The 24,436-nt window shown below is 47.0% G+C and overlaps 1 protein-coding gene across 1 annotated transcript in view; it reads right to left on the bottom strand.

Annotated features, from left to right (window-relative positions):
* The window catches only part of COL17A1 (collagen, type XVII, alpha 1), a 56,609-nt gene that overhangs the window by 15,526 nt on the left and 16,647 nt on the right, over window positions 1-24,436 (bottom strand). The window contains exons 7-31 of the mRNA XM_006831318.1: window positions 22,879-22,914; window positions 21,713-21,760; window positions 20,157-20,300; window positions 18,644-18,799; window positions 18,031-18,102; window positions 17,351-17,422; window positions 16,292-16,360; window positions 15,136-15,297; window positions 14,697-14,777; window positions 13,433-13,477; window positions 11,010-11,222; window positions 10,258-10,479; window positions 9,694-9,723; window positions 9,415-9,441; window positions 7,684-7,710; window positions 7,492-7,554; window positions 6,102-6,206; window positions 5,240-5,302; window positions 4,652-4,687; window positions 4,070-4,123; window positions 3,812-3,847; window positions 3,307-3,342; window positions 1,960-2,022; window positions 610-645; window positions 274-345 (exon numbers count right to left, since the gene is read on the bottom strand). Of these exons, the coding sequence (XP_006831381.1) occupies window positions 274-345; window positions 610-645; window positions 1,960-2,022; window positions 3,307-3,342; window positions 3,812-3,847; window positions 4,070-4,123; window positions 4,652-4,687; window positions 5,240-5,302; window positions 6,102-6,206; window positions 7,492-7,554; window positions 7,684-7,710; window positions 9,415-9,441; window positions 9,694-9,723; window positions 10,258-10,479; window positions 11,010-11,222; window positions 13,433-13,477; window positions 14,697-14,777; window positions 15,136-15,297; window positions 16,292-16,360; window positions 17,351-17,422; window positions 18,031-18,102; window positions 18,644-18,799; window positions 20,157-20,300; window positions 21,713-21,760; window positions 22,879-22,914 (1,968 nt within the window). The remainder of the gene's footprint in view (window positions 1-273; window positions 346-609; window positions 646-1,959; window positions 2,023-3,306; window positions 3,343-3,811; window positions 3,848-4,069; window positions 4,124-4,651; window positions 4,688-5,239; window positions 5,303-6,101; window positions 6,207-7,491; window positions 7,555-7,683; window positions 7,711-9,414; window positions 9,442-9,693; window positions 9,724-10,257; window positions 10,480-11,009; window positions 11,223-13,432; window positions 13,478-14,696; window positions 14,778-15,135; window positions 15,298-16,291; window positions 16,361-17,350; window positions 17,423-18,030; window positions 18,103-18,643; window positions 18,800-20,156; window positions 20,301-21,712; window positions 21,761-22,878; window positions 22,915-24,436) is intronic.

A 24,436-nucleotide genomic window follows, 5' to 3' on the forward strand; every position in this document is an offset into this window, starting at 1 on the left:
ATATTGAGGTGACTTCCAACTACAGTTTTTAAGAGAGTCTGTGCCCTTTTCTAGAACCCCTTGCTTTCAGCTGTGAATCTCTCTCTACTAAATTCCCAGACTTGGTGACTGAAAGGTGCCAGGCTCCCCCATCAGTGCACATAGCAAGAGAACTAATGTCCAGTTTCTTAGTTAGGGTAGTTCCCGGCTGAGCTGCTAGAAGAAATGGGATAAGACACCCACAGGCACACACACACACAGAGCAGGGTGGTGACTTTTTCTTTCTGCTGTTACCTGGCTTTCCTGGGTCTCCAGAAGGTCCTGGTGAGCCACGGATTCCAGGCATCCCTGTAAGACCTTGTTCACCTAGAAAGAGCATGGTCAGTATGAAGATGCTTTCCATTTAGAGACACTGACCTGCCCAACAAACTTGAGCAAATGACTTCTTGGGGTTTTATTGACTGCCTTGCTGTCAGGCGGACAAGAGAAATGGGAACCAGAATGGATATTTCCTCTGCTTTATAGCTAAGGGGACAAGAACTTTACCCTGAGACATGGGTAGGCCATGGAGTGGGAGGCAGGGGAGGGAGTGACCTCAGTGATAGGGAGATGAGTAGCTCAGTGACCAACCTCTTGGGCCTTGTTGTCCATCAGGACCAGCAGGACCTGGGAAAACAGAACCAAAGTCACTTTTGGAGGTATTTCTGTCCTTCTCTCCCACTGCTGGTCCAACAGTTTCAAAGCAAATTATCTCCGAGGTGGGAAGTCCATGGCAGCCCTTCCTGACACCATCAACAATGGCAGGAGCTCCATCTTTGTTACACCCTTAGACTGTAGCTTTCTCCCTGTCTTCTCCAACAGAAGTCATCGTGCATCTTCCTGCTGAGAATTGGTCAGTCACCCCTGCCTCACTTCCCCAATGCCGATCATGGAGGCTCAGCACATATTTGATGCTCCATAAATGTCTGTGGGCTATGACCAAATGCCAGTAATGCCACAGTCCTCTGCCTGGCTTTTAAGGTCTTCCAAGTTCTTGTCTCTACTACCTAGGCATTATTCTAAGCTCTAGCCAAAGTGGTGTCCTTTTGTGAGCAGGTCATGAATTCTGTCCTGTCTTTGTCTTTCCTCAGGCTGCCCCTCACACTGGCAACCTCATGAAACTCTTCCTAACTTTTTACATCATTGGACCCCCTGACTCCCCGCCGATGTTGCCCATCATCCTAGCTGGAAGAAATCTTTCATTCCACTGTATCCTCAGACCCTTGGAACCTTTCATAGCAATTGGCCTCATCCAACTTCTCTCTCCTGTTAGGTTGTTAAGTATCATCGAGTCCGTTCTGACTCATAGAAACCTTATATAGGGCTTCCAAGGAGCCACTGGTGGGTTTGAACCGACAAGGTTTTGGTTAGCAGTCCAGTGCTTATTCTATAGCTACACACCAAGACTCCTTATTTCTTCTAGATGGACATAAAGTATCTTACTGGCCCAGTGCAGTATCCTGCATACAGTTAGTGCTTACTAACTGTTAAAATGAATGAGAGAATGAGTACTTTTCCAAACCCCAGTTGGGACATGATGCTAAACACCTGACCCTCTCAGGGTCCTTGGTCAACTTTCCATATCCCGGTGGACAACTACCTCAGTCAAAGCCAGCAAACAAGCTATCACCTGGTTCTGTCTTTGAAACTGGATTGGGGTCCTAGGACTGTGCCTAGGATACTGGGGATTCCAAAGAACCTCATACTTCTCTGCCTCCCAGGTTCCTAGGGAGCTTAGTGTCCTGCCACACTCTTGTTGGAGCAGTGAACCCTAAGAAGGATGCCAGAACCCAGAAAAGACCTGTAAACTGAGACTCTCTCAGGGAGCAGACAGATTAGAGAACAGGAAGAAGTAATTCTGAGAAGAAGGTTCTAAACTCTATAGGGCCACAATGACCATTCCAATAGGGCAGATTCAATATGCTCCTTTGGGACACTCACCCATTGCTCCTTTAGCCCCAGGCTCGCCTGCAACACCAGGCAAACCTCTCGTGCCAGGTTCGCCTGCAAAAGAAAAGGGAGTAGTAGGTGGTGGGAAGGTTTTAAGCTCTGAGTCCTTCACAATGGTAGGATGTTCCCATCCACTCCCACTACCCCAGAGCCTGCTGTCTCCTCTACCAGAAGATGCCAGCCCAGGTCTAGGGAAGCAGCTTCTGCTTTCATTTCCTGCTCGGGGCCACATGACTTCTCCAGCACAGATACAGAATACCCAACGTCATGCCTGGTCTGAAGGGGCACATTTACTAGTCTTAATTCCTTGGAAGTAGAAAGATGCCCCTTGTAGCCAAACTATTGTGTTGTTGTTGTTAGGTGCTGTAAAGCTGATTCCAACTCATAGCGATTCTTTGTATAACAGAATAAAACACTCCAAGTTCGGGGCCATCTTCACAACTGTCATGTTTGAGTTTATTGTCGCTACCACTGTGTCAAACCATCTCATTGGGGGTCTTCCTCCATTTCATGGACCTTCCACTTTACCAAGCTGATTCCTCTTTATAATATGTCTGATGTATGAGAGATGAAGGCTCACCAGCCTCACTTCTAAGGAGCATTCTGGTTGTACTTCTTCCAACACAGATTCCTTTGTTCTTCTGGCAGTCCACGGTACTTTCAATGTTCTTTGCCAACACCATAATTCAAATGCATCGATTCATTGGTCAACTTTCATATGCATATGAGGTGATTGAAAAGACAAAGGCTTGGGTCAGGTACAAAGGATTGTTGTTATGTGCATGGAGTCGGTTCCGACTCAGCGACCCTGTACAGGGTTTCCATGGCTGTAAATCTTTACTTGAGCAGAGAGCCTCATGTTTCTCCCGTGGAACAGCTGGTAGGTAGTTTTGAACTGCTGACCGTAAGATTAGCAGCCCGATTCGTAACCACTATGCTACCAGAGCTCCTTAGGTATAAAGTGTTAAGTGCCATTAATTTCCCTTTAGTCACACAGGTTAGCAGAAGGTAAGTGGCAGAGAGGGTATAAGTGATGTGCAAACTTTCTGCTACTTTGGGAAGAGTTTCATTCTACCAACTATATTCCCCATAAGAATCAGGGACGATCACAAACTCCTTTTTCTGCCCCAAACATTTATTCTCTGTATGTTCTGATGCTTGGGTATTCTCACTCAGTGCTTTACATCTTCTCTTGTGTTTTTGCTAGATTGGGAGCTCCCTGAAGATTTTACACAGAGAATCTGACTCACATGCCTATGTTTCCCCCACTGTCTGTGCACAATGGATTTTTAAAAGTCATGAATGAATTCAGTAGATCCCTATGTAGGACTGACCTACCTGTGAGGCCTCGGGCTCCTTTCTCGCCTTGGTCACCTAAAATAGGGTGTGGAGAGGGAGGGAAGAAACATCAGTTGGGAGCAAGGAAGACAATCTCATCCAGCAATAGGGATCCCTGGGCAGGAAACAGGTCGCAGTGTATTTGAAACTATTGGCAGGTAGGTTAGCAGGAGGTTGACAAGAGCGTAGCACAACTGCAGCCATTGGAGCATGCTGGACATTGGAGCATGCTGGACCTCTCTCAGGGGCTGGTGCTGCTAACTGACCGCCAGTCCCTGCTGTTACACAAATGGCGTTGTGGACACAAGGACGACAAGATCAGAGGCCTCCCAAGGACCACTAAGCCATGGCATTGGGCATGTTGAATCTCTGTGTGTCTCAGTTTCCCTGTGGGCGAGGTTGGACTAAAATGAACTCCAGGCCCAGGATTCAGAGCCATCTCTGTTCTCTGACACCGGAGCAGGGTTCACAGGGACTAACTGAGCAGCAGCATGGAACAACTTACCTTTAGATCCTGGTGGTCCCATAAGTCCTTTGTCACCTGAAAAGGAAAATTGATACCTCGGTGGGGATGCCGTAGGAGGGGAGGTGTTTGTCTCTGAAGACAGGCTTCTACTCTACCCTAGCCTCCTCTTCCCAACACTCATCTGTTGATTTACAGACTTCAGGTCATAGCCATCAGAACTTCTCAGACTCCCTTCTTGACTAAGAGATATATACAAAGTGATTACCCCTTCTCCTCAAGCCCTCCCTGCCAGCTTACCTTTGACCCCAGGGAGTCCCACTTCACCTCGGAGCCCTTGGGGACCTATAGAACCTGCCAAGCAGAGGAAACCATGCAAGTGGATGAGTGTCATTAGTTTTGGAAGGAATAAACACACACATACATAAATGGCTGCTTTGCCTCTTCCCTGAGAAACCACCCTTGCTCAGGTTCCTTGCCCCTGCAAATGACCAGGCCCTGGGTATAAGAACACCTTGTAGTACCCCGACAGCAACATTGCCCTGCATTACCATGCAGGCTGCAGCTGAAATTCTCAACAGCAGGATGAGTTCTTTGTCTCACAGGGAATGAGACGGAGGGAAACACTTTGCTAAGACTAAGGTAGGATGAGAGCTTTCTACTGCTGAAGTGCTGGACCAGAATAGGTGTGGACATGACCCATCAGGGCACTCAAAGTCAGCCACAGTGGGTGCACAGGTGCAGACTTGAGTAGTTTTGTGTCTCTAGGAAACTCTTCATGTAATTTCCTTTTTTGTCTACAAAAATGTTTTTAGTTTTTTCTTTTAAGTTCCCTTTGTTTTCTCCACAAATCGCATGTGTTTACCAGCAGAAGCACCTCACCTGGGGGTCCTTGAGGGCCAGGAGAACCATTGGAACCTGAGAAAGCAGATGACACAGTGATTAGCCAATAGGTCAGGCACAGGCCAGGGACATCTGTTCCCAGCTATGATGGGGAATGGGAAGCTCACTTCCAGATAAGGACTATGTGTGTGTGTTGGCCACATTGTGGGGTTCTTGCCAGGACTCCAGAAGTCAGCAGGTCCAGGAATGGCCCCATTGCAAAGTCCTCCTTAGGAGGATGCTGCAACTGGGATGGATCAGGAGATCCTTCCCCTTCAGATAAGACATTAGGACTCGGCAGAGGGGAGGAAGGAGAGGTGACTAGATGGGCATCAAACTGTGAGAAGGGTCCATTCCCCCTGGGCTGTCACATATGTTGCTCATCTGGTCCTCACTCAGCTGAGGAAATTATCTGACTTCTGACTTCCTGAATGACCTATCCGCCCACTTAGGAACCACTGTGCTTGCGCAGGTCCGAGGCACTGGACCAGGGCTGTCTGGGATCCCAGTTCCTGGACCTCTGTGGTCCATCCTGGATATAACCTTCTCCCTGGGAAACTTGGCTACTGTCCTGGGCACTTGACTTACCTTTGGGACCCACAGAACCTGGGACACCAGGTGGACCATGAGGTCCTGGCTCACCAACAGGCCCTGAGGAGAAACGATGGAGTGAGCCCGTGGGAGAGTCCTGTTTGGATGCCCTCCAGCCTGGCTATGTCATGTGGAAGTCCACAGTTTGGATGTCCCCCAGCCCGGCTGTGTCATGTGGAAGTGATGTTTCCTGCCCTGCTAGTGGTCTCAGAGGAATCTGGTGCCTCTGTGAGGCCATTGATTAGCAAAACAGTTTGCTTCCATTTGCTCCTGCCTCAGAGATGGTAGATCCCAGGGAGGCTGGCATCTAGAAGCCACTCAGCAATTGGTTATCTGATTGACCAGCTGTCTTGTTGACACTTTCTAGGGATTGAGAGACTTTCTGGCGTCTATGCTTGTTACCCCTGAGAGAGTCAGGGGTAAGAATTGAATTTCAAAGCTCCACAATCCCCTCCAGTCTGGTTCTGTATCTCTGGGGGCTTCCCCTTCTTCCCTGTGGGGGTTCCAGCCAAGAGGTTCTTAGGGCCTGCCCCCAGACTTCCCACCCAGCCCTCCACATAACCCATTCTCCACCTTTGCCCTGAGTTCTCACTCTCCTCTGCACCCCACTGTAGGCAGAACACCATCTCCCTGAAATCCCTTTCTCCATGGATTTGGAGCAAGCAGACTGGTCTATGCCCCAGGCTGGCCCCACAGCCAGGCTTGCCTCCACTCGTAGCCCACTGTCTTCCCAGAGCCTAACACAGACGCTGGCTCAAGGCAGGTGCTCCATAAAGGCTACAGGAAGAAGAAGGGAAAGAGAAAGATGAAAAGAAGGAAGGCTATAGTTAACCCTCCTGGTGAAGGAATTTCCTCTTACCTTTGTCCCCTTTCTCGCCAAGCCCAGGAGGCCCTGGGTCGCCACGGAGTCCTGGAGGACCTTCTCGGCCTCTCTGGCCCATGGGTCCCTCCATGCCAGGCTCTCCTATGGACACAAAAGCCAACCTCAGAGTTGGGGTCTGATCCCAGGCCCAGCTAAGGGCTCCACTGGCAGCGTCTGTCTGGCAGAAGGCTTGCCTGGAGCCCTTCACTGGTTTGCCTGCTTCTGCTCTTGCTCCTATAGCCTAGACTTGAGCCAGAAGCCAGAGGGAGCCCAGAAAATGTTAAGTAGATCGTGTCTTAAACCTGCAGATGGCGTCTTGACTTTGAAGTGGAAGGAAGTCCTTCTGTTGCCTCTAGACCCCACGTGACTAGCGGGACCTCTTCACTCACTGGTCATTGGAACACTTACCCGATCTCCATCCCTCTAAGTCTGCACAAACGGCACCTTCTAGCCCCGACACCCAGTGCAGGTCCCCTCAGCACGCCCTGTGTCACTGCCAGGCTCTGTCCTTACACACCATGTGCAGGCATACCTCCTTTACTGTGCCTCACAGATACTGTATTTTTTACAAAATGAATGTTTGTGGTAACCCTGCATCAAGCACGTCTACCCGGCCCATTTTTCCAACAATTTATGCTCATTTTGTGTTTCTGTGTCACATACTGGTAATTCTCACAAGACTTCAAACTTTTTCATTAAGGCTACTGAACACTTAATAGAACGTATATATATGGAGTCCTGGTGTGGCGCTGTGGGTTAATGTGCTGGACTGCAAGGTCAGTTTGAACCACAAGGTCAGTGGTTGAAGCTCAGCAGCCACTTCTTGGAAACTCCATACAGGGTCACTAAGAGTCAGAACTGACTCGATGGCACTTAACAACAACATATATTTATGTATAAACAAACCAACAGCCATCGAGTGGGTTCTGACTCATAGTGACCCTGTCTAGCATTTCCAAGGCTGTCAATCTTTATGGGAACAAAAAGGCTCATCTTTCTCCTGAGGAGCAGCTGCTGGGTTTGAACCACCGACTTGTGGTTAGCAGTCTGGTGCTTGTCCTACAGTGCCACCAGAGCTCCTTAATCAACTACAATATAGTATAAACATAACTTTTATTAACACTGGGAGACCAAAAGTTCTTATAATTTGCTTTATTGTGATAGTTGCTTTATTGTAGTGGTCTGGAATGGAACCTGCACATAGGTTTGCCTGTACTTCACATATCTATCCTGTTTATTGTCTTTTTCTCCAGCAAAAATGTCATTTTCATGACAACAGGGGTTTGTCTGTTTTGTTCACTGATGTTTCTCCAACACCTAACAGGCTCTGACACACAGCAGGCACTTAACGTTGAATAAATTAATGAATGAAAAGAATGGTTCTTACCCACACTGCCTTTCTGTCCCTTTGGTCCTTCAGGACCTGGGTGGCCCAAAAGCCCAGGGATACCTGTGGATTATACAAGAAAACTTCAGCCCTTAGTTTCTTCCCTGAACCTGGCAGCCAGGACTGAGCAGCTTACAACACTAGAAGCTCCATTTTTTACAGTAAGCGGGGAGGTCACCAGTGTCTACACACCTGGAGTCCCAGGGAGTCCTCGATCACCTGCAGGGGTAGAAGTACAAGAGAGAAGTCAGCCAGAGGACTAACTAAAGACCCAGTTCCCTAAAAGAACCACAGGTGGGATTCAAGCAGGACTGCCACATTTAGCAAATAAAATGTATAGGATGCCCAGTTGAATTTGCTTAGTCTAAGTGTGACTCCAATATTGCTTATCATACTTATTCAATAAGATATTGCATGGGACATGCTTATACTAAACAAGTATTCATTGTTTCATTGCAGTATAAATCTAACTGGGCATCCTATATTTTATCTGGTGATTCTAGATTTAGGGGCTCTGGAACCATCAGTCCCCCTCCCGAGCATGATCAGGTAGAGTGTGGCCACCAAGCTGGTGCCTTGGGAAGAGCAGTGGGCCAGGGTGTGTGCCTGGAGTGAGGGCTGGGAAATCTTGTAGAGAATTAAAGCAAAGTGGAGGACCCCCTGAAGGACTCCCACTCTTGGACTGTAGGACCTGTTGGGAAGGAGAGTGGAGCTGGAGAGAGAGGGGGGACCTCATCACTGGGGCAGTGATCCTCAATGTGGACACACTCATGGGTGATCAAGAACACAGACTCGTGGCCCCACCCACACCTACTGAATCAGAGGCTCCGAGAGTGGGGCCCAGAATCTCATACCAATTGCTGTATACACTGTTACTAGCAAAGCATCTAAGTGTGGGAACTTTTTTCTGCCAAAATGTATAACTTCACTCACTGGCCATATAAAATTATCAATTTAAAAATTAGCTTGCTGTATTTCAAACCACCAGCTGCTCCTTGGAAACTATACAGGGTTGCTATGAGTCAGAACTGACTCAATGGCACTTAACAACCACAATAAATGTGATGGCTGGAACTGCAGTTGCCTTGGCAGGGCCAGACCAAATGATTTTGTGGGTTTTATATGGCCCATGGGCCAGATGTTCCCCACCCCTAGCTAAATCAAGGAGAACTAGCTGCTTTGTGGTCAGCCTGAGGCTGGGAACCTGCCCTTCCCTCCTCATGCACCTGTCCTATCAGTTGCCCACGTTTCTGAGGAAAAGCATCAGTTTCCTAAGTACCTGAGTGCATGCCACATTATCTACTGGCCTACACTGTGGGGGCGCCTTACCTCTTCTGCTAGACTCAAGTCCCCTAAGGGTAGATGACATTGCTCCTATTGGATTCCCCAGATGGGAGCTCCATTCCTGACTGCTGAGTTTACCAGCCTCCCACATCTTACACCTCTGAGTGAAATGTGCTCTGCTCATGCAGTGGTGCTTCCTGACCTGGGTCATCAGAATTGGTTCAGGAGGTGAGGGACAGAACCCAGGAGTCTGTGTTTCTAGACCTTTCCCCAGGTGGTTGTGATATATATGAGGTTCAAAGACTGCCCTTTGGAGCCTGAGAAGACAAAGGCCCTTGATGGAGGTCACTTCAGGACCCTGAACATTGGGGGGTGGGGAGAGATCCCTGGAGTCCTTAGAACAGGCCAGGGCCAGACTGCCCCAGAGTTACAGAACCCTGCTTAGTCACGACATCTTCTCCCCGACTCCACTTCCCTGCCAAACAACCTCAAGGGTCTTGGGCTGCCTTGCTCTTCATGGGTCCTACCACGGACAGGTGGTCAGGAAGAGTGTGAGCTGGGTCTCCTGACATCAACTGACTGCTTTAAATGATCAGCCTTCACTCGCATTTAAGGTAGAAATGTCCATGTTGTATTTACCTTTAGGACCTTGACTTCCCATGTCACCTAAAGTCAGAAAGAGATGAAAACTATGAGATGAGGTAAGAACCCAAGAGCGTTTCCCTCCCTCGTATTCTTCAAATCATTCAACAAGATTTTGGAGTGAGGCATTTGGTGTGGTTCCTCAGGCCCCTTGTGCCCCATGGGCCACTTTCAGATGATCCCTTAGGCTAAGTCCCGCTCTAAGAGATTCCTCCCAACAGTAAGATCATTCAATCCCCCCAGAAAGCTGAGCTTTTTACAGAAAGGAGAGAATACCTTTCGGGCCAGGGCTGCCTCGTAGATTTCCTACAAAGGAAAGTGAATTCTAAGTTAATTTTATATCTTTTGTGTCCCTCATTCTCTCTCTCACACACACACACACACAAACACACACAAGAAGGGCTCAGTTGGGGAAAAACAGAGACTAGGATTAGGACTTAGATTCCAAACTGTTCTAATGTTGAGATCTTGGGTAATTCATTGCTCCAGGCCTCCATTTCCCCAGTACAGTGACATCACTGTACTGGCTCTCCCAGGGCTACTGAGAGGATTAAAGGAGGTGCCTTGAGTAGTGACTTGCTCCCACCAAACCCAACCCACAGTCATCAAGTCAATTCAAACTCCTATAGACCCTACTACCTAGGATTTCCGAGACTGTAAATCCTTATGGGAGTAGAAAGCCTCATCTTTCTCCCACGAAGCAGATGGTGGGTTTGAACTGTCGACCTCTCAGTTAGCAGCCCAGTGTTTATCCGACAGCATCACCAGGGCTCCATCCATACTGATACAAAAGACCCATTGATTCAAAGCCAATTGGCCTTGAGCCCTTGAGGCACTCACCATTTTCTTGTTCTGTCATTAGCTTGTTCCTCACAAATATCCAGAGTGCCTCCTGACTGTGGCTGTCCAGCCCCCCTGTCCCCAGGCCGGTCCCCACTCCGGGTGCAGCACCCTGGAGACGTTCCCTGTTGCTCCTCTCCATCGTCTCCTCAAAATGTATCATGCTGCTCTTGATTTTCTCCAGTTCATCCACTCTCGCTTTCAGCTTCCTCACCTCCTCCGCTGAGATGAACAGATAAAAGACAATGTCACCAGAAGAAACCCTCAGTGATGGGCAGCTCCTTCACATCGCTGGGACAGTTTGCTGGAATATTTATGCTGAGATGACTATTATAGCTGTCTGCAGGACCCCTTACACAGAATGCAGCCTTGGAGACAGAAGCTTGGCCTGGAAGTCAGTCTTCCCATCTGAGATGGGTTACAGAGCTCCTCCTCAGAGAGACAGGGATGGGTGCTTTAAAAGGTGGATATGGGGCTCCAGGGGAAAGGCTCTGAAAAGGCCTGGCCGCATTAACAAATGCTTAGAGAATCTTACTTCACGGTAGAGAGTGCAGAACTGCAAATCCGGAGCCAGATTTGAATCCCAACAGATTGTCCTTGGCCAGCTTCCCCCCAGAGATTCAGTTTCCTCATCTGGAGCAACCACAGTTTGCACTGAGGACCCAGGCCACTCTCATACTTGGGACCACTTTCAGATTCCACCCTTCCGCCTCCTGCCACTCACAGGTTGTCTGGCCACCCTGGACACGTACCCAGAGCGATGAGACCGAAAAGCAGCCCGAGGAGAAGCAGCCAGGTGAGGAGCAGGCCTAGCAGCCACTTCCACCAGCTACAGCAGGAGCCACAGGGGCACCAGGCTGGAGCTGCCCCCCACGGGCTTCCACCTCCGCCGGCCACACCACCACCGCCGCTGCCGCCGCCGCCGCCGCCGCCGCCTCCGCCTCGGCGGTCATAGCCATAGGTTTCTGCAGACAAGAGGAGAAGGTTGAGGTGGATCCAAGCAGTTCCTGCCCCTTTCCTTCCACTCGCGCTGGATTTGGCTGACTTTCTGGGGGTCTTAGTGAGGCTTTATAGTGGGTTGTTTTGCATCAGGGAAGGATGAGGCTAGACCCTGGGATGAGCATGGGGCCACAACTGCTTAAGACAGTCGGAAGCTCCAGATGTGTAATGTTCTCTGAGTACCCTTTTTAGAAAATGAGATTAAAGAATGACCTAAACCACAGGGTGGTTGTTGAGTTAACTATGCAGAGGAATATAAAGTAATCAGGAGAGGATGTAGAACCAGTGCCAGTTAAAAAAAACTGTGTTAATAGTGTTGTTGTTGTTAAGTGGGGGTTTCAAAAACTTCATGGAAGATTTCCATTATCTTTAAATTCTATTTTTCCATGAACTTTTTGAAGCCCCCTCTTATTTTATTGATCACACAGTCCCAAGCAGAATGTCATTACACCCAAACCTAAAGACCCGTCTCCACAACTCAGTTTACACAACTCTTTGTAGCTCCCACCCAAACCCAAACCCCCTGCCATCAAGTTCTTTCCCACTCTTGGGACTCCTTAGGTCTGAGGAGAACTGCCTCAGGCTGTAAATGTTTATGGAAGCCAGCTGCCGCCATCTTTTCAAGGTTCACCCTTGTCAAGGCAAGTACCAGGACTTCATTTTTCTTTATGTTGTCGTTGTTAAGTGCTGCTGAGTTAGTTTTGACTCATTGCAATCCTGTATAGGGTTTCCAAGGAATAGCTTGTGAATTTCAATGGCAGACCTTACGGTTAGCAGTCTAGTGCTTACCCTACAGTGGCACACCAGGACTCTTTATGTTGTTGTTGTTAAGTGCGGTCGGGTTGGTTCCGACTCACAGCGATCCTACCTAGGGTTTCTAGGGAGCAGCTGGTGGGTTTGAACTGCAGTTCAAGCTGATTTTTCAGCCCAGTGCTTACCCTACAGCGCCACACCAGGACTCCTTATTAGTTGAGTGAGATTCCTTTGTATGTATATATCACAGTTTGTTTATCCATTCATCTGCTGATAGTCATTTGGGTTGCTTCCACTTTCTGACTATTGTGAGTTGTGCCACAGTGAACACTGGTATCCAAGTGTTTGAGTCTTTGCTTCAAGTCTCTTGGATGTATTCCTGGGAGTGGAATTGCTGGGTCATAAGGAGCTCTGCTAGCATAGTGCTTACGAATCGGACTGAAAACCTCAAGGTCAGCAGTTCGAAACTACCAGCTGTTCTGCAGGAGAAAGATGAGGCTTTCTGCTCCTGTAGATTTACAGCTTCAAAAACCCTGTACAGGGTTGCTATTAGTTGTAACCAACTCCACGGCACAGAACAACAACCCACCACAACCACATGGTATGGAGCAGTGGGTTGATGCACAGTTGGTTTGAAGTACAAGGCTAGTGATTCAAGGTCACTAGTTGCTCCTTGGAAACCCTTTAGAGGTTTGCTGTGGGTTGGAACTGACTCGATGACACTTAACAACAACAACAACAGCATGGCAATTTAGGAGTGCTGGTGTGGCTCTGTGGGATAAAGCACTGGACTGCAAGGTTGGTTTGAACTACAAGGTCGGTGGTTCAAGCTCACCAGCCACTCGTTGGAAACCCTACACAGGGTTGCTCTGAGTCAGAATCAACTCAATGGAACTTAACAACAACAACAACAGCATGGTAATTTAGGAGTACTGGCGTGGAGCTATAGGACAAGCAATGGACTACAAGATTGGTTTTAACCGCAAGATTGGTTTTAACCGCAAGGCTGGCTGTTGTTCAAACTCACCAGCTACTTCTTGGAAACTCTATACAGCATTACTATGAGTCAGAACAGACTACACACAGCTCTTAACAACAACATGGTAATTTTGTGAACTTTCGAAAGAAACTCTTAGTGTCATCTTGAAGCTAGTGCTGTGTAAAGACACAGTCTTTCATGTTGTGTTGTTCCTTTCCTGTAAAAGCAGGTAGTGGGTGCTGAACAGGGGGAGCTGCAAGGTCTATGAAGTACCATCTCCTGAGCTAAGCCAGTCTGTCCACTTTCCCACCCTCCATTCTGCTCCCTGTGAACCTTTAGTAAAACTTCAAAGATGGATGGCTAATTTGTGCAGTTTCTGGGTTAGGTGACTGCTACCAGTTCCATTAACCACAACCAGCCCCACTGGTTTCCATTCTTACTCACCTGCAGAGGCAGCCTTGCCCTTTGTGGACACTGTCTTCAGGTCTCCTGAAAGTACAGACACCAGGTGTTTAAACTGGAGGAGCCCCCAAGACTGCCCTACCCGGTTATTTTGGTCTAAGTTAATATATGTCCTAGGTCCCTTGCAGAACCACAAACTACAGGAAGGTCCATGAATTCAGTTCTCACTAGTCAGACAGATTACAGCAATGAAGACATTGCACCAATTAATGGTGGACAGAAACAGTGCTTCCATTCTCTTGAGACCTTAAATCTCAAAGCCCAAAACATATTCCACCTGCATTCAAACAGTAAGTGTGATAAATGACTGATATCTTGGTTATGGCACTCTGAGCATAGGTTCCTAACCTGGGGAGCCAGAAGGCATGAATCGGCTTGGTGAAGGTTTGTGCTTAACTCCCTGGGCATGTGGGGGAATTTTCTGGAAAAAATGTCCATAACCTCCATCAAATCCTGAAAATGGGTCTTGCATCCACATCCCTACCTCCACCCCCTAAAATGTAAAGAACTGATGATTTGGAAGGTTCTCTGAAATAGGCTCCAATCTCTCCTGCCATCTCAGAACTGTAATTGGTTTAGTTTTCCACTTATTTAACAACATTCTGTGACTTAATGCTTCTATTCCTTTACCGACTTCCTGTAACCAGTGGGTTGGAGATAGACCCTAAGGATTCAGAGCCCAGAAGGAGATACAGTTATTCAGGAAAGAATCCAGATATTTGGGAAGAAAGAAATAAATAAAACTAGCCAGTGCTTTTGCAAAACAATTTTTCAATTAGTTCTGAAAAGTATGGGCGGGCTTTCTGTGGGTTAATGCGCTGGACTGCAAAGTCAGTTTGAACTGCAAGGTTGGCAGTTCAAGCTCACCAGCTGCTCCTCGGATACCCTATACAGGGTTGCTGTGGGTCAGAAGCGAGTCAATGGCACTTAACAACAACAAATGAAGCAAAACAAAACAAAAAAACCAACAACAACAAAAATAAAGCAAAAACACTGTAGACTTTAAACATACCAGAGGAAGACTTTTGTCTCAGTACTGTGCATACGGACTACCAGAGTAGCTTGTTGAAACTCAGACTGAGATTCAGTAGATCTGGGATATGGGCTGAGAGTCTGCCTTTTAGCAAGTGTTGCTGAGGCTGCTCGTCCACAACCACTTTGAGTATCACAGTCTCAGGGAAAACAAAGTAAAATGTGGATTGGCTGAAGTCAAGGTGGACAGCTATCGGATCAGATTTGCTCTTACCATTAACTTCAGACTTCAGGCAGGCATCAGAAATGTAGGTGGCTTGCTTTTCTTTTTTTAGCGTGTCCTCTGAAAAGGAAGCTGTACACAAAACCAGGGATAATCCACCATATTCTCTCCCCACCACTCCCCTCAAGCCTGTCCCTTATCTTCTGTGTTGGGAGGAAGAAGAAAGCCAGGTAAGAAGAAAGCTCAGTTTTCCTGGGGTTAATCTTCCCACCCTTGCTGTAGCCTAAAGACTGCTCAGGGAGCTCTTAGTCTGAACTGTCTTGGCTTGTCTGCAGTCAAGGCCATCCTGGGATAGTTTGTTAGAGCAGGCATTTCCCATGGACTGGAATGATTGGCTTCACTATGGAAACCTTGCAAACCACGTAGCTCAGACACTGGGTCCCCTACATATTTGCCTTTCTTCTGCAGCCCCAGACCTGTGGGACCTTACTTGAAGCGATGGTCGCGGGGGAGGCCGTAAAGACCTTCCCACTATCCTTGGTCATGATCAGTAGCTCCATCTCCTTCTTGGAGGGCACGTTGTCTTTCTCTAAGATCAGGAACTTACAGTCCTTGTGCAGAAGGTCATCATTCTGGACAGTTGTGGTGCAGGCTGGAGAGGAAAGAAGTGGGCCAGGAGGGAGGGGAATGTGTCAAGATGCGGGTGGTGGAGAAAGAGAGGGAGAGAGAAGGCATAAATGGAAGAGGAAGGAGAAGGCCTTCTGATGTCATCAACAGTGGTCACCATGAAGCACCTCAGAGACCACAGACACCCTTCTCTGCTCAGCTAAACTGAACACTACCCTATGGGGCTGCCTCCAACCTGGAGATTTACAGGCGCTTTAGCAAACAGGCAAAAGTCACCCTTGCCAGGCTGTTCCTTCTTTTACTAACTGGCAGATTGATTTTTATCCTTCAGGTCTCAAATGTCACCTGTTCAAGGAGGCCTTTCTTGCCACCCCATCTAAGCATCCCTTCTCATACACACTCTCCTGTCTCTGCTACATAACTTCATTCCTGTACTTAAAAATGATTATCGTTTTCTGTAATTATCTTGTATACAGAATTGTCTGTTTATCATCTGCCTCCTCCACTGGACTTGTTATCTTGGTGGGGGCAGGAATCGAGCCTGTCTCGTTGACGGCTGTACTCTCAGCACAGGAACAGTGGCTGACAAACAGCACGTGCTCAGTCAAGATTTTTTGAATGAATGAATTCTTGTGTGGCAGGAAGCACGTGAGGATCAGAGCAATCAAAGAACTAGCCCACTTTGAGATTGAGAATCCAAGTAGATAAAGATTCTATCAGCAATAGGGAGGGGCTTCCTGGCTCTTATGATGGGTAACAGGCATCGGGAGAAGGCCATAGGCTACCGGACAAGGATGGTGGGTGGAGCTCCCTGCCTGCTTGGACAGGAAAGCCACCGTATGGTCAAGTGGATTTTCATCTTGGCTTCCTCATCGAAACACCCGAGAGACTCTTGGAGTGAGTTTCATTTGCAGACGTCAGACTACCAGCAGAGGGTTCTAGCCCCCTGCGATATGACTGCGTACACTGTAGACCAATTCTCCCAAGTGCAGCCTGACTCTAGGGGCTAGGGCACTCACCAGCAGAGGTGGACATGCCAGTGCTCACAGTGGTAGGGCTCTGAGGTATGTTTTTCTTGACACCGTATGCTGCAAAAGAGGAACCGATGAGTTAGAAACAGCCTGATCAGCCCTGGCAGAGTCCTGCATTGAAAAGCTGATGGTGAAATCAACTCTCTCTGCTAGCAGGCGGGCAGAGATGAGGATTTAGATGGAAACTTCTTCTTTGGTAAAATTCTCATCCTTCTAGGCCCATCCCAAAGGCCACTCCCTCCATGTTACTCTAGATCCACAAACATCTCTTTTCCTTCTGACCCCTTACGGTTCTTACCACCTACTTAGCTGTACAACGTGTCACTTAATTTGTGTTGTCTTATTGTTGAGTCAATTCCAACTCATAGTGATCCTATAGAAAATAATAGAACTGCCTCATAGGGTGTCTTGGGTTGTGACCTTTATGGGAACACATCACCAGGTCTTTCCGCCCATGAACGGTTGGCCATTTGGTGGCCACCAGGGCTTAACCACCAGCGCTCCATGTGTTTTCTTATTGAGTACCTAGTAATTTCATATATGTTAGACTTTCTATCCCAGACTAAACAGTAAGCAAGTTGAAGGCCAAGACTGCGTCTCATGCTTCTTATGAACTACCACCTCCCACCACCAACCTCAGGTCTCCACAAGAGCAGTAGCCTGGGGGTTGTACCACAAAATGAACCAGTCACTCACTGATTTTCAATGACAATGGGCTGTCAAGGAAAGCAGAGTGCCGACAAGACCATCAGCCCACTCAGTGTGGCTGTGGTGAAGGGACAAAGGGTACACAAGCAACACCACCAAGGTGCAGATGCTGTTGAAAGTGAAGGTTCCCCTCCAAATTTCATTCATGTCTGACCCAACAAATGATCAAGATTGACCTTTTTAGGTTAGACAGGAATGTGTTTCTTTGGTGGGGAATGTCAATTGTTTTTAAGGAATATTTTGGTTCCTCTAATTCAGCTGCTTAAAAGGGATATTGTGAGTTATAGCTGTAAAGGGTGCAACGCCCCAGCCCCTAAGCTCTAAACTGAGGCTACTGACCTGTGGAAGTGGTGGCCATGCCATGGGACAGGGTGGTTGAGCTGGGAGCCAGATTGTTCTGCATGCCAAACACTGTGAAAGGAATTGAGGTTGAATGGATAGAGGGTGCAATGCATAGCGGAGGCTCCTCAGAGGCAGGCTCTCCTGGAATCCCAAACCACTTTCATGATAAAAGTCTTTGTATCTAGCAGAAGTTCGCAAACTTCCTCCAAAACTGGCACCCGTAATGTCTCAGTCATTTTCTCTACCACAGGCCAAGAGAAATTACTAACAGTTCTGTTTTCTGAATAGTTAGGCCCACGTAACGTAATAGCAGGAGTTTGCATTGGGTATAACAGAAAATGTCCTAAAACATTACTCTCTTAAGCCTTGTGTTTCGAGTTTTCCAATTCTCACAGAAAATAAAGGTACTGGAACAAAGTAATCATGAAAGTCTGGTCTCTGGCCCCCTTCCCTGTGCCCATTTCCTTAGAACTTTCCCTTGAGGTTCAGAGTTCTAAGACCAAGAGCAGGATGCGTAGATGTACCTCATGGTTTCTGCTTCTGCACTGCAGGAGGCAAGTCTTACATGCTCACAGGCAGAATGGACGACTTTAATAGAAACCACTTTGTTTCCTCCCTAAAAGGGAGCCTCATTATTTATAAGCTAATACCTAGAAAAGGTGGCCCATGGTACTGACCTGAAGAGCAGGTACTGAGTCCTGGGTGCAGCGTGGGCGAACAGGACGCCATGTTATTTGGAACGCCAAAGACTGCAGGGGAGAAGAAAGGCTGGTGATAGGGATGCACAGCCCAGAACCGAGACAAAGACTTGGGCACCATGGGAAAACCAGAATAGACACCAGGACTGAGTTTTTATATTTTGTGCAATTTTTGAGTTTAGGATAAATTTAGTCTCTTGTCTTGCCACATTAGTTGTGGTGGACTTTGGGTCATAGCTAAGGACTGATCTTGCAATGGTAAGATCTCAAGTACACATTGGGTCCAGCCAAAGGCTGTTGGTTGTTAGTCTTCCCATTTTAGGAAGAAGGTACCTGAAGCCCACAGAAGTGAAACACCTGTTGAAGGTCACACAGGTAATTTGTATGGAGTGAAACTAGTTTTCTGCTTTTGTTTTCAGTGTTCTTTTCCATTACATTCTCCTGATATACTAGTGGACCTACCAGGAGAAAACCCTTTATAGACTGGATAGAATTGAATTGTTCCAGTGGAAGAATCTTGGAAGAATCATTCAGCTCCAGGATAAAGGTATCTAAGTTTGAGGAGTGGGAGGAGGTGGGTGTTGTCACATACCTGATCCTGAAGAATAGGCATTGGTGTTGAGAAGTGATGAGCTCTGGGTTGTCATGTTGTTGTAGGTCCCCATGGAGGACCCCGCAGGCAAGGTGGAGGACCACACATGAGTAGGAAGGTTGGTGTCAAGGACTGTTGCATCATAAGTGCCTGACACTGGAAACAGACACATGGAAAACCAACATTTTTACACTGGGAGGATCAACTCATCCTAGTTTTTAGGGGCTTTCTTGGTTGTTGGCACTGAGGGTCTTATGTCCCGGGAAGCCCCTCAGTCCCTGGAAAACTGGGCAGTTGGTCATCCCACTTCTGCCTGGAATCTCAGAGCTTAATTGTTTGAATGATAAATTCTTCCTGGCTCTTGGTGAGACTTGAGGCAGCTGCATTTTGCTCTGGAGTTCCCCCACTTCTCCTTCTAAGACCCTCTCTCCAGCTCCCTGTGTGTTGTTGCCTCCCATGGCCCTACTCTTCAAAGATTCTAAGGAACCCACAAATGAGACTCAGTAGTGAATCTTTTACAGTCGAATTCTAAGCACTGAGGCAAGTGCAGGATGTATGTTCTGACCTCGTTTCTGAGGCCACGTGGCAGGGAGGACATCTTAATATTCCTATGTGCCAATCAGAAATAAGAGACACTCCATACCTGGGAAAGGATTTTCATGATTTTTCATATCTGAAGCCAATTCTTCCTATGTATTATTTGAGAGGAAGTTAGCTATGCAGGTCATAAAAGTGCCCTGAGGCTTTGGTTATATTTTTTAATAACAAACAGAAGACCACAGTCTCTCCCACATTTCCAGTGGTGGAATGAGTAGAAAGCTTCAGGTCATAGCAAACCGGATTCTCTCCTGAATAAAATCTGTCTTATTCACTTTTCTACTTCCTACAGAATTCACCTTGCGTTTGGTATCTCTGTGCTGGGCAGCACTCACTCTATTTGACTTTGGTCACTTGGTTAGCTGTTCATCTCTCCCTAGAGATTCTTGTCTCCAGAGGGCAGCAATTGGTCTATCTTGTTCATTGTTTTTCCTTAGTGGCCAGTGCTCAGCATATGGTTATTATTGTTAAGTGCTGTCAAGTCAGTTTTGACTCATAGCAAATCTGTATAGGGTTTTCAAGGAGCAACTGGTGGGCTTGAACCACCAACCTTATGGTTAGCAGTCCAGGTCTGATCCTACAGTGCCACACCAGGACTTCTAGCATAGGGTTGTTGTTGTTGTTAAGTGCAGCATAGAGTAAGCATGCAATATTTTTTTGAATGAATGAAATAATGAATAGAAACACTACAATTTCCCCCCCAAATCTTCATTTAGGGAACCTGGTTAACACAATCTACTGTCAAAAATTGCCTCATATAGAATCTCTAGACTATAGAAATAAGTCTCAGAGTTGACCAGACAAGAGTAAGGACACAGCCCCCTTTTTTACGCTGCTTGAGCCGCTCTTTGGTTGGATTCCAAACATGCCCCTTTTTCCCCTTCCCTTTATTGTAGCCCTGGGCTGTTGAGCTTACCTGACTGAGAGCTTGCTGTCACTGTTTTGGTCTCCACAGTGCCCTTCTTGGGGATGGGGAGTGTGTTGGAGCAATTCCGTATGGGGCTTGTGCTTGCTGATCGGCTCCCCTTGAGCAAACGCTTCACGTCATCCAACTCTGTCCCTGTAAAAGAAACCCCAAACTTTCCATCCTGAGTCCATCTACAGGACGTGGGGAGGGTTCATGGATGGCACTGTGAATATCAGGGAAGATGGCATCTGCTTGATACTCTGGGACACTTTGGTTAGCCTTATAATAAGTTTTGCGCTTTGCTGATTTATAGCACCTATCAACCGGGCACTTTGTAATATTAACAGCCTCAGAAAGAAAGACCTCTCAAAAGGAGGTCAAAGTCCTTGGTAGATATTTCCTAATTAGATCCCATCATACACCATAGGATGATTCTGTGACTCGGAGGCGCTGCCATCTTACATTGGATGGAGGGTAGTTAAACAACCAGGTTTCTTGAAGCAAATTGTTCAACAGTAGTCTCATCCCCTGTACAGGACACCTCTGTTGGTGGTAGGTCCCTGGCCTTGTTTGCCTGGGAGTGTCCAAAGGAATCTGTGGCCCCTAACTCATAAACATGATATTGTTTTATGTGATTTAAGTTCAAGTCCATCTGGCCAATGCTATGTGCAGCCAAGTGAAGTAGGGGAGCAAGTTTCCCAAACTGGGCAACCTGGAGAGGAGGGAGGTTCTGTACAAGGGCAGCGTATAAGATGGGGCACAGATTGATGAGTAAGTCCCCTCACTAAGTTCTCCCCTACTTGGGCTCAGCCCCGCAAAACCTGGAAGAACTCAGGGGAGAAAGCATTAGCCCTCGAATGAGCTCCCAAGCTCCCGGGTCCTGAGCTCTCTGGACAAACCCAAGTCTTGTTTCTGGAGCTGTCTGATCTAGCTCTTTGTTCTTCATACGCTTCTACTTGGCTCCTGTGTTAAGTTTGGCTCATTTCAAAACATTGTCAAATAACCTCTCACAAGAACAACCAGAGTTGAACATATTTAATAGACAGAGACTGGGGAATTCCTGACATTTGAGAGGAAGTTCAAACTCTCTCTGTTTAGAACACAGAGCCTGTCATGTTCTGACTTCTGACCCTTCTCTACTCTTAGCTTTCCTAACCGGTCCCCTTGTCCTCCTTTCCCTTCAGCCACACAGTTGAGTCCTCAGATGTCTCATCCCTCTGAGCCCCACTCAGATCAGCCCTTCAGTCTCCAAGTAAGTGACATCTAGCCCAGGAAGGCTTGCTCTGGCTGCCCCTCTCTGCTCCCTCACGCTCGCTGAGCTGAGCCCTATGACTGTGCTGTGTTGGGTGGTAGACAAGAGTCTGAGAACCACTAAGCAACAGGGACCTGACCTACTCAGCTCCTTACCTACAGCACTAGCACAGGGTCCAAGGCACACATGGACCTTAAAGAATGTTTCATGATTGAGTGAGTGTGCACACACATACACACTGCCCTACCTAGTCTTTAGTCAGTAACCCTGGATTCTTGGATGCTTTCCCTTTGGCAGGTTAGTGACTACTTACATCTGGTAGATGGGGATGCACTCTGCAGTCTAACCCGGATTTCACTCTCTGTACAAGGGAAGAAGTGGAAAAGACTGTGAATGAAGGAGCTTGGATCAGGGCCCCAACACTGAGCTCTGAGTGCAGATGAATCTTTGGGTGTCTCTGAAATCCCTGTCCTGGGAACAGGACACCTATGTGTGTCCAGAAATATTGCTACTGAAAAATGAAACTCCCTCCTGCCACCCAACCTGCTAACCACAGATCTCCCAGCCTTGCGGGGACAGGCTAAGGGAATACCAGGCTGCATGGGAGACCCCACTTTGATCAGTATTGACAAATCCCCTCCCCATCACCATTTCACACATGCCAGAAACAAGTTTCTCTCCTACCTCCTGACCTCTCAAGCACTAGAAAGAATTCTAAAATATGGAGGGCTTACTTAGTTATCTTGGAATTCTCAGAAATAGGAAGGGTAGAGAGTTGATAGTTTAATTTTATTAGTTCGCTTTAGGTGGAGAATCTGCATCTTTGATGTTCAGTCCAGTGGTGTGTGTATGTTCCTAACTTTCAAGTTACTGATGACAAGAAGGCGCACAGGAAGTCTGGGTGGGTCATTTGAGAACTTCTTGGGCTCTTCAGCATAGCCTAACATGCTGCTGCTTGTTACCCTCACCCAAGTTTATCAAGGACAGCTTCTCCCAGGACCACATCTCTCTAATATGTCCCTGCCATGGGCAAATGGGGAAATGGCAAAACTGTGATGCAACCCTTTATCCTCTGGAAAATTTTAGGGAAAAAAGGGGGGCATAGAATTTGTTCAACTTTTGATGCATAAAGGCAATTAAAGCACATCTTGTTAAAGTCAACCAGTAGACTAGAAGTAAAGCTAGCTACAGCATCTGTTTCTTTAGATAATGCATAACACAACAAGCTAGGTCCCTAGATCATCACTGTGTGCTTTATTCCTCTTCACATGTTTAGATCACTATCAAATATTACTCTTCCCATCCTGATAGAGTCAGAAAAAAAAAAAAAAAAATCCCAGGATACCATAGGCTCCTTGAGGGTGGAAACCATGCCATATTTATTCTTGTATCCTCCTCACACTCCTAGCTCAAGGTTGGACACATGCGCATTTGCTGTGAAGACTTGTTAAATGAACTGAAATCAATGATGCAACTCACCTCGTGTTTGGCTCCGTCCTCTGGTTGAAGTAGATGCTGAGGAATAAGTAAACAAAAAGTCATTTTAGGCATAAGTAAGAGGTGGCATGCTGAATATTTTTGGCATAGAGGTAGATATAATTTGGAAGGACATTGTTTTTCTAGTTATGTATATATATATATATTTAATGGGTAAAACAAGTAAGGTCTTAAAGAGATTTTGCTTAGACTGGAATAAAGCAGGGCAAGGGAAAAGACAGAGCAAAGAGAGAGAAACTTGTCTTGATCAGACTACCAAAAAATACAAAACAATGTCATGGAGTCAGTTCCGGCTCACTGCTCTGTGTTGTTGTCAAGTCGGTACTGACTCATAGTGACCCTGTATAGGGTTTCTGAGGAATGGCAGGTGAGCTTGAACCACCCACCTTGCGGTTCAAAGCAACTTGAGGTCATGTGCTTATTCCTATGAAGTCATCTTTCTCCCTTATTGGTCTCCCTCAGTGCAGCTGGTAGGTTTGAACTGCTGACCTTAGGTTAGCAGCCCAATGCTTAGCCCACAGAGCCACCAGGGCTCATCTTTATCAGGCTGTTGTTGTTAAGTACTGTCAAGTCAGTTCTGACTCATAGCAACCCTGATGCTTCCAAGGAGTGACTGGTGGGTTTGAACCGCTGACCTTGTAATTAATAGTCCAGTGCTTATCCTACAGTGCCACACCAGGCCTCCCTATGTGAAGATAAATACAGAAATCCATTTATCACCCAGATCCCTTCCTACTGTTCTGGCTACATAAATTACGAGACCCAGTACCAAATGAAAATGAGGGGTTCCTTGTTTTAAAATATTAAGAATGTCAAGCTAATGACAACAGAGCATTAAACCAAGAAGGAGCCCTTCTGAGTGAGGGACTCACTGTGACCAACCCTGCTTCCTAAACCAGACTAGTGACTGTCAATCAATCCCCACTCATAGTGACCTCATCTATATATGTCACAGTAGAAAGGTTTTCTTTTCTCTCTCTCTCTCTTTTTTAATTGTGAGTTGTGTGAAAGTTTACAGAGCAAATTGGTTTTCCATTCAACAATTCATACACATTTTGTTTTGTTACACTGATTGAGATCCCTACACTGTAACAGCACTCTTCCCACTTCCTCCCTCTGTCAAATATTTCCATTCATATCCCTTCCTTCCTCCTGAGCTTTATCCCCGGGCAAATGCTGCCCTATGGATTGCATATGGTTGAATATGAGTACGTACCTCCCTAGTGTAATTGTCACCTCATAAGCCTGTCTGCTGTTTGACTGAAAGCTGAGCCACAAGTGTGAGTTCAGCTCTAGGCTTGCAGGGTGTCTAAGGGCCATAGTCTCAGGGGTCTTGGTGTGGTGCTGTGGGATAATGCACTAGACCAAAAGGTCAGTTTCAACTGCAAGGTCAGTGGTTCAAATCCACCAGCCACTCCCTGGAAACCCTATACAGGGTTGCTATGAGTCGGAACCAACCTAAGAACAACCAGAGCAGTAAGCCTGGTCTTTATTATTATTATTATTATTGTGAATTTTGTTCCACATCTTTTCCCAACTC

Source organism: Chrysochloris asiatica, unplaced genomic scaffold (assembly GCF_000296735.1).
Source record: "Chrysochloris asiatica unplaced genomic scaffold, ChrAsi1.0 scaffold00003, whole genome shotgun sequence".
Taxonomy (NCBI): Eukaryota; Metazoa; Chordata; class Mammalia; order Afrosoricida; family Chrysochloridae; genus Chrysochloris; species Chrysochloris asiatica.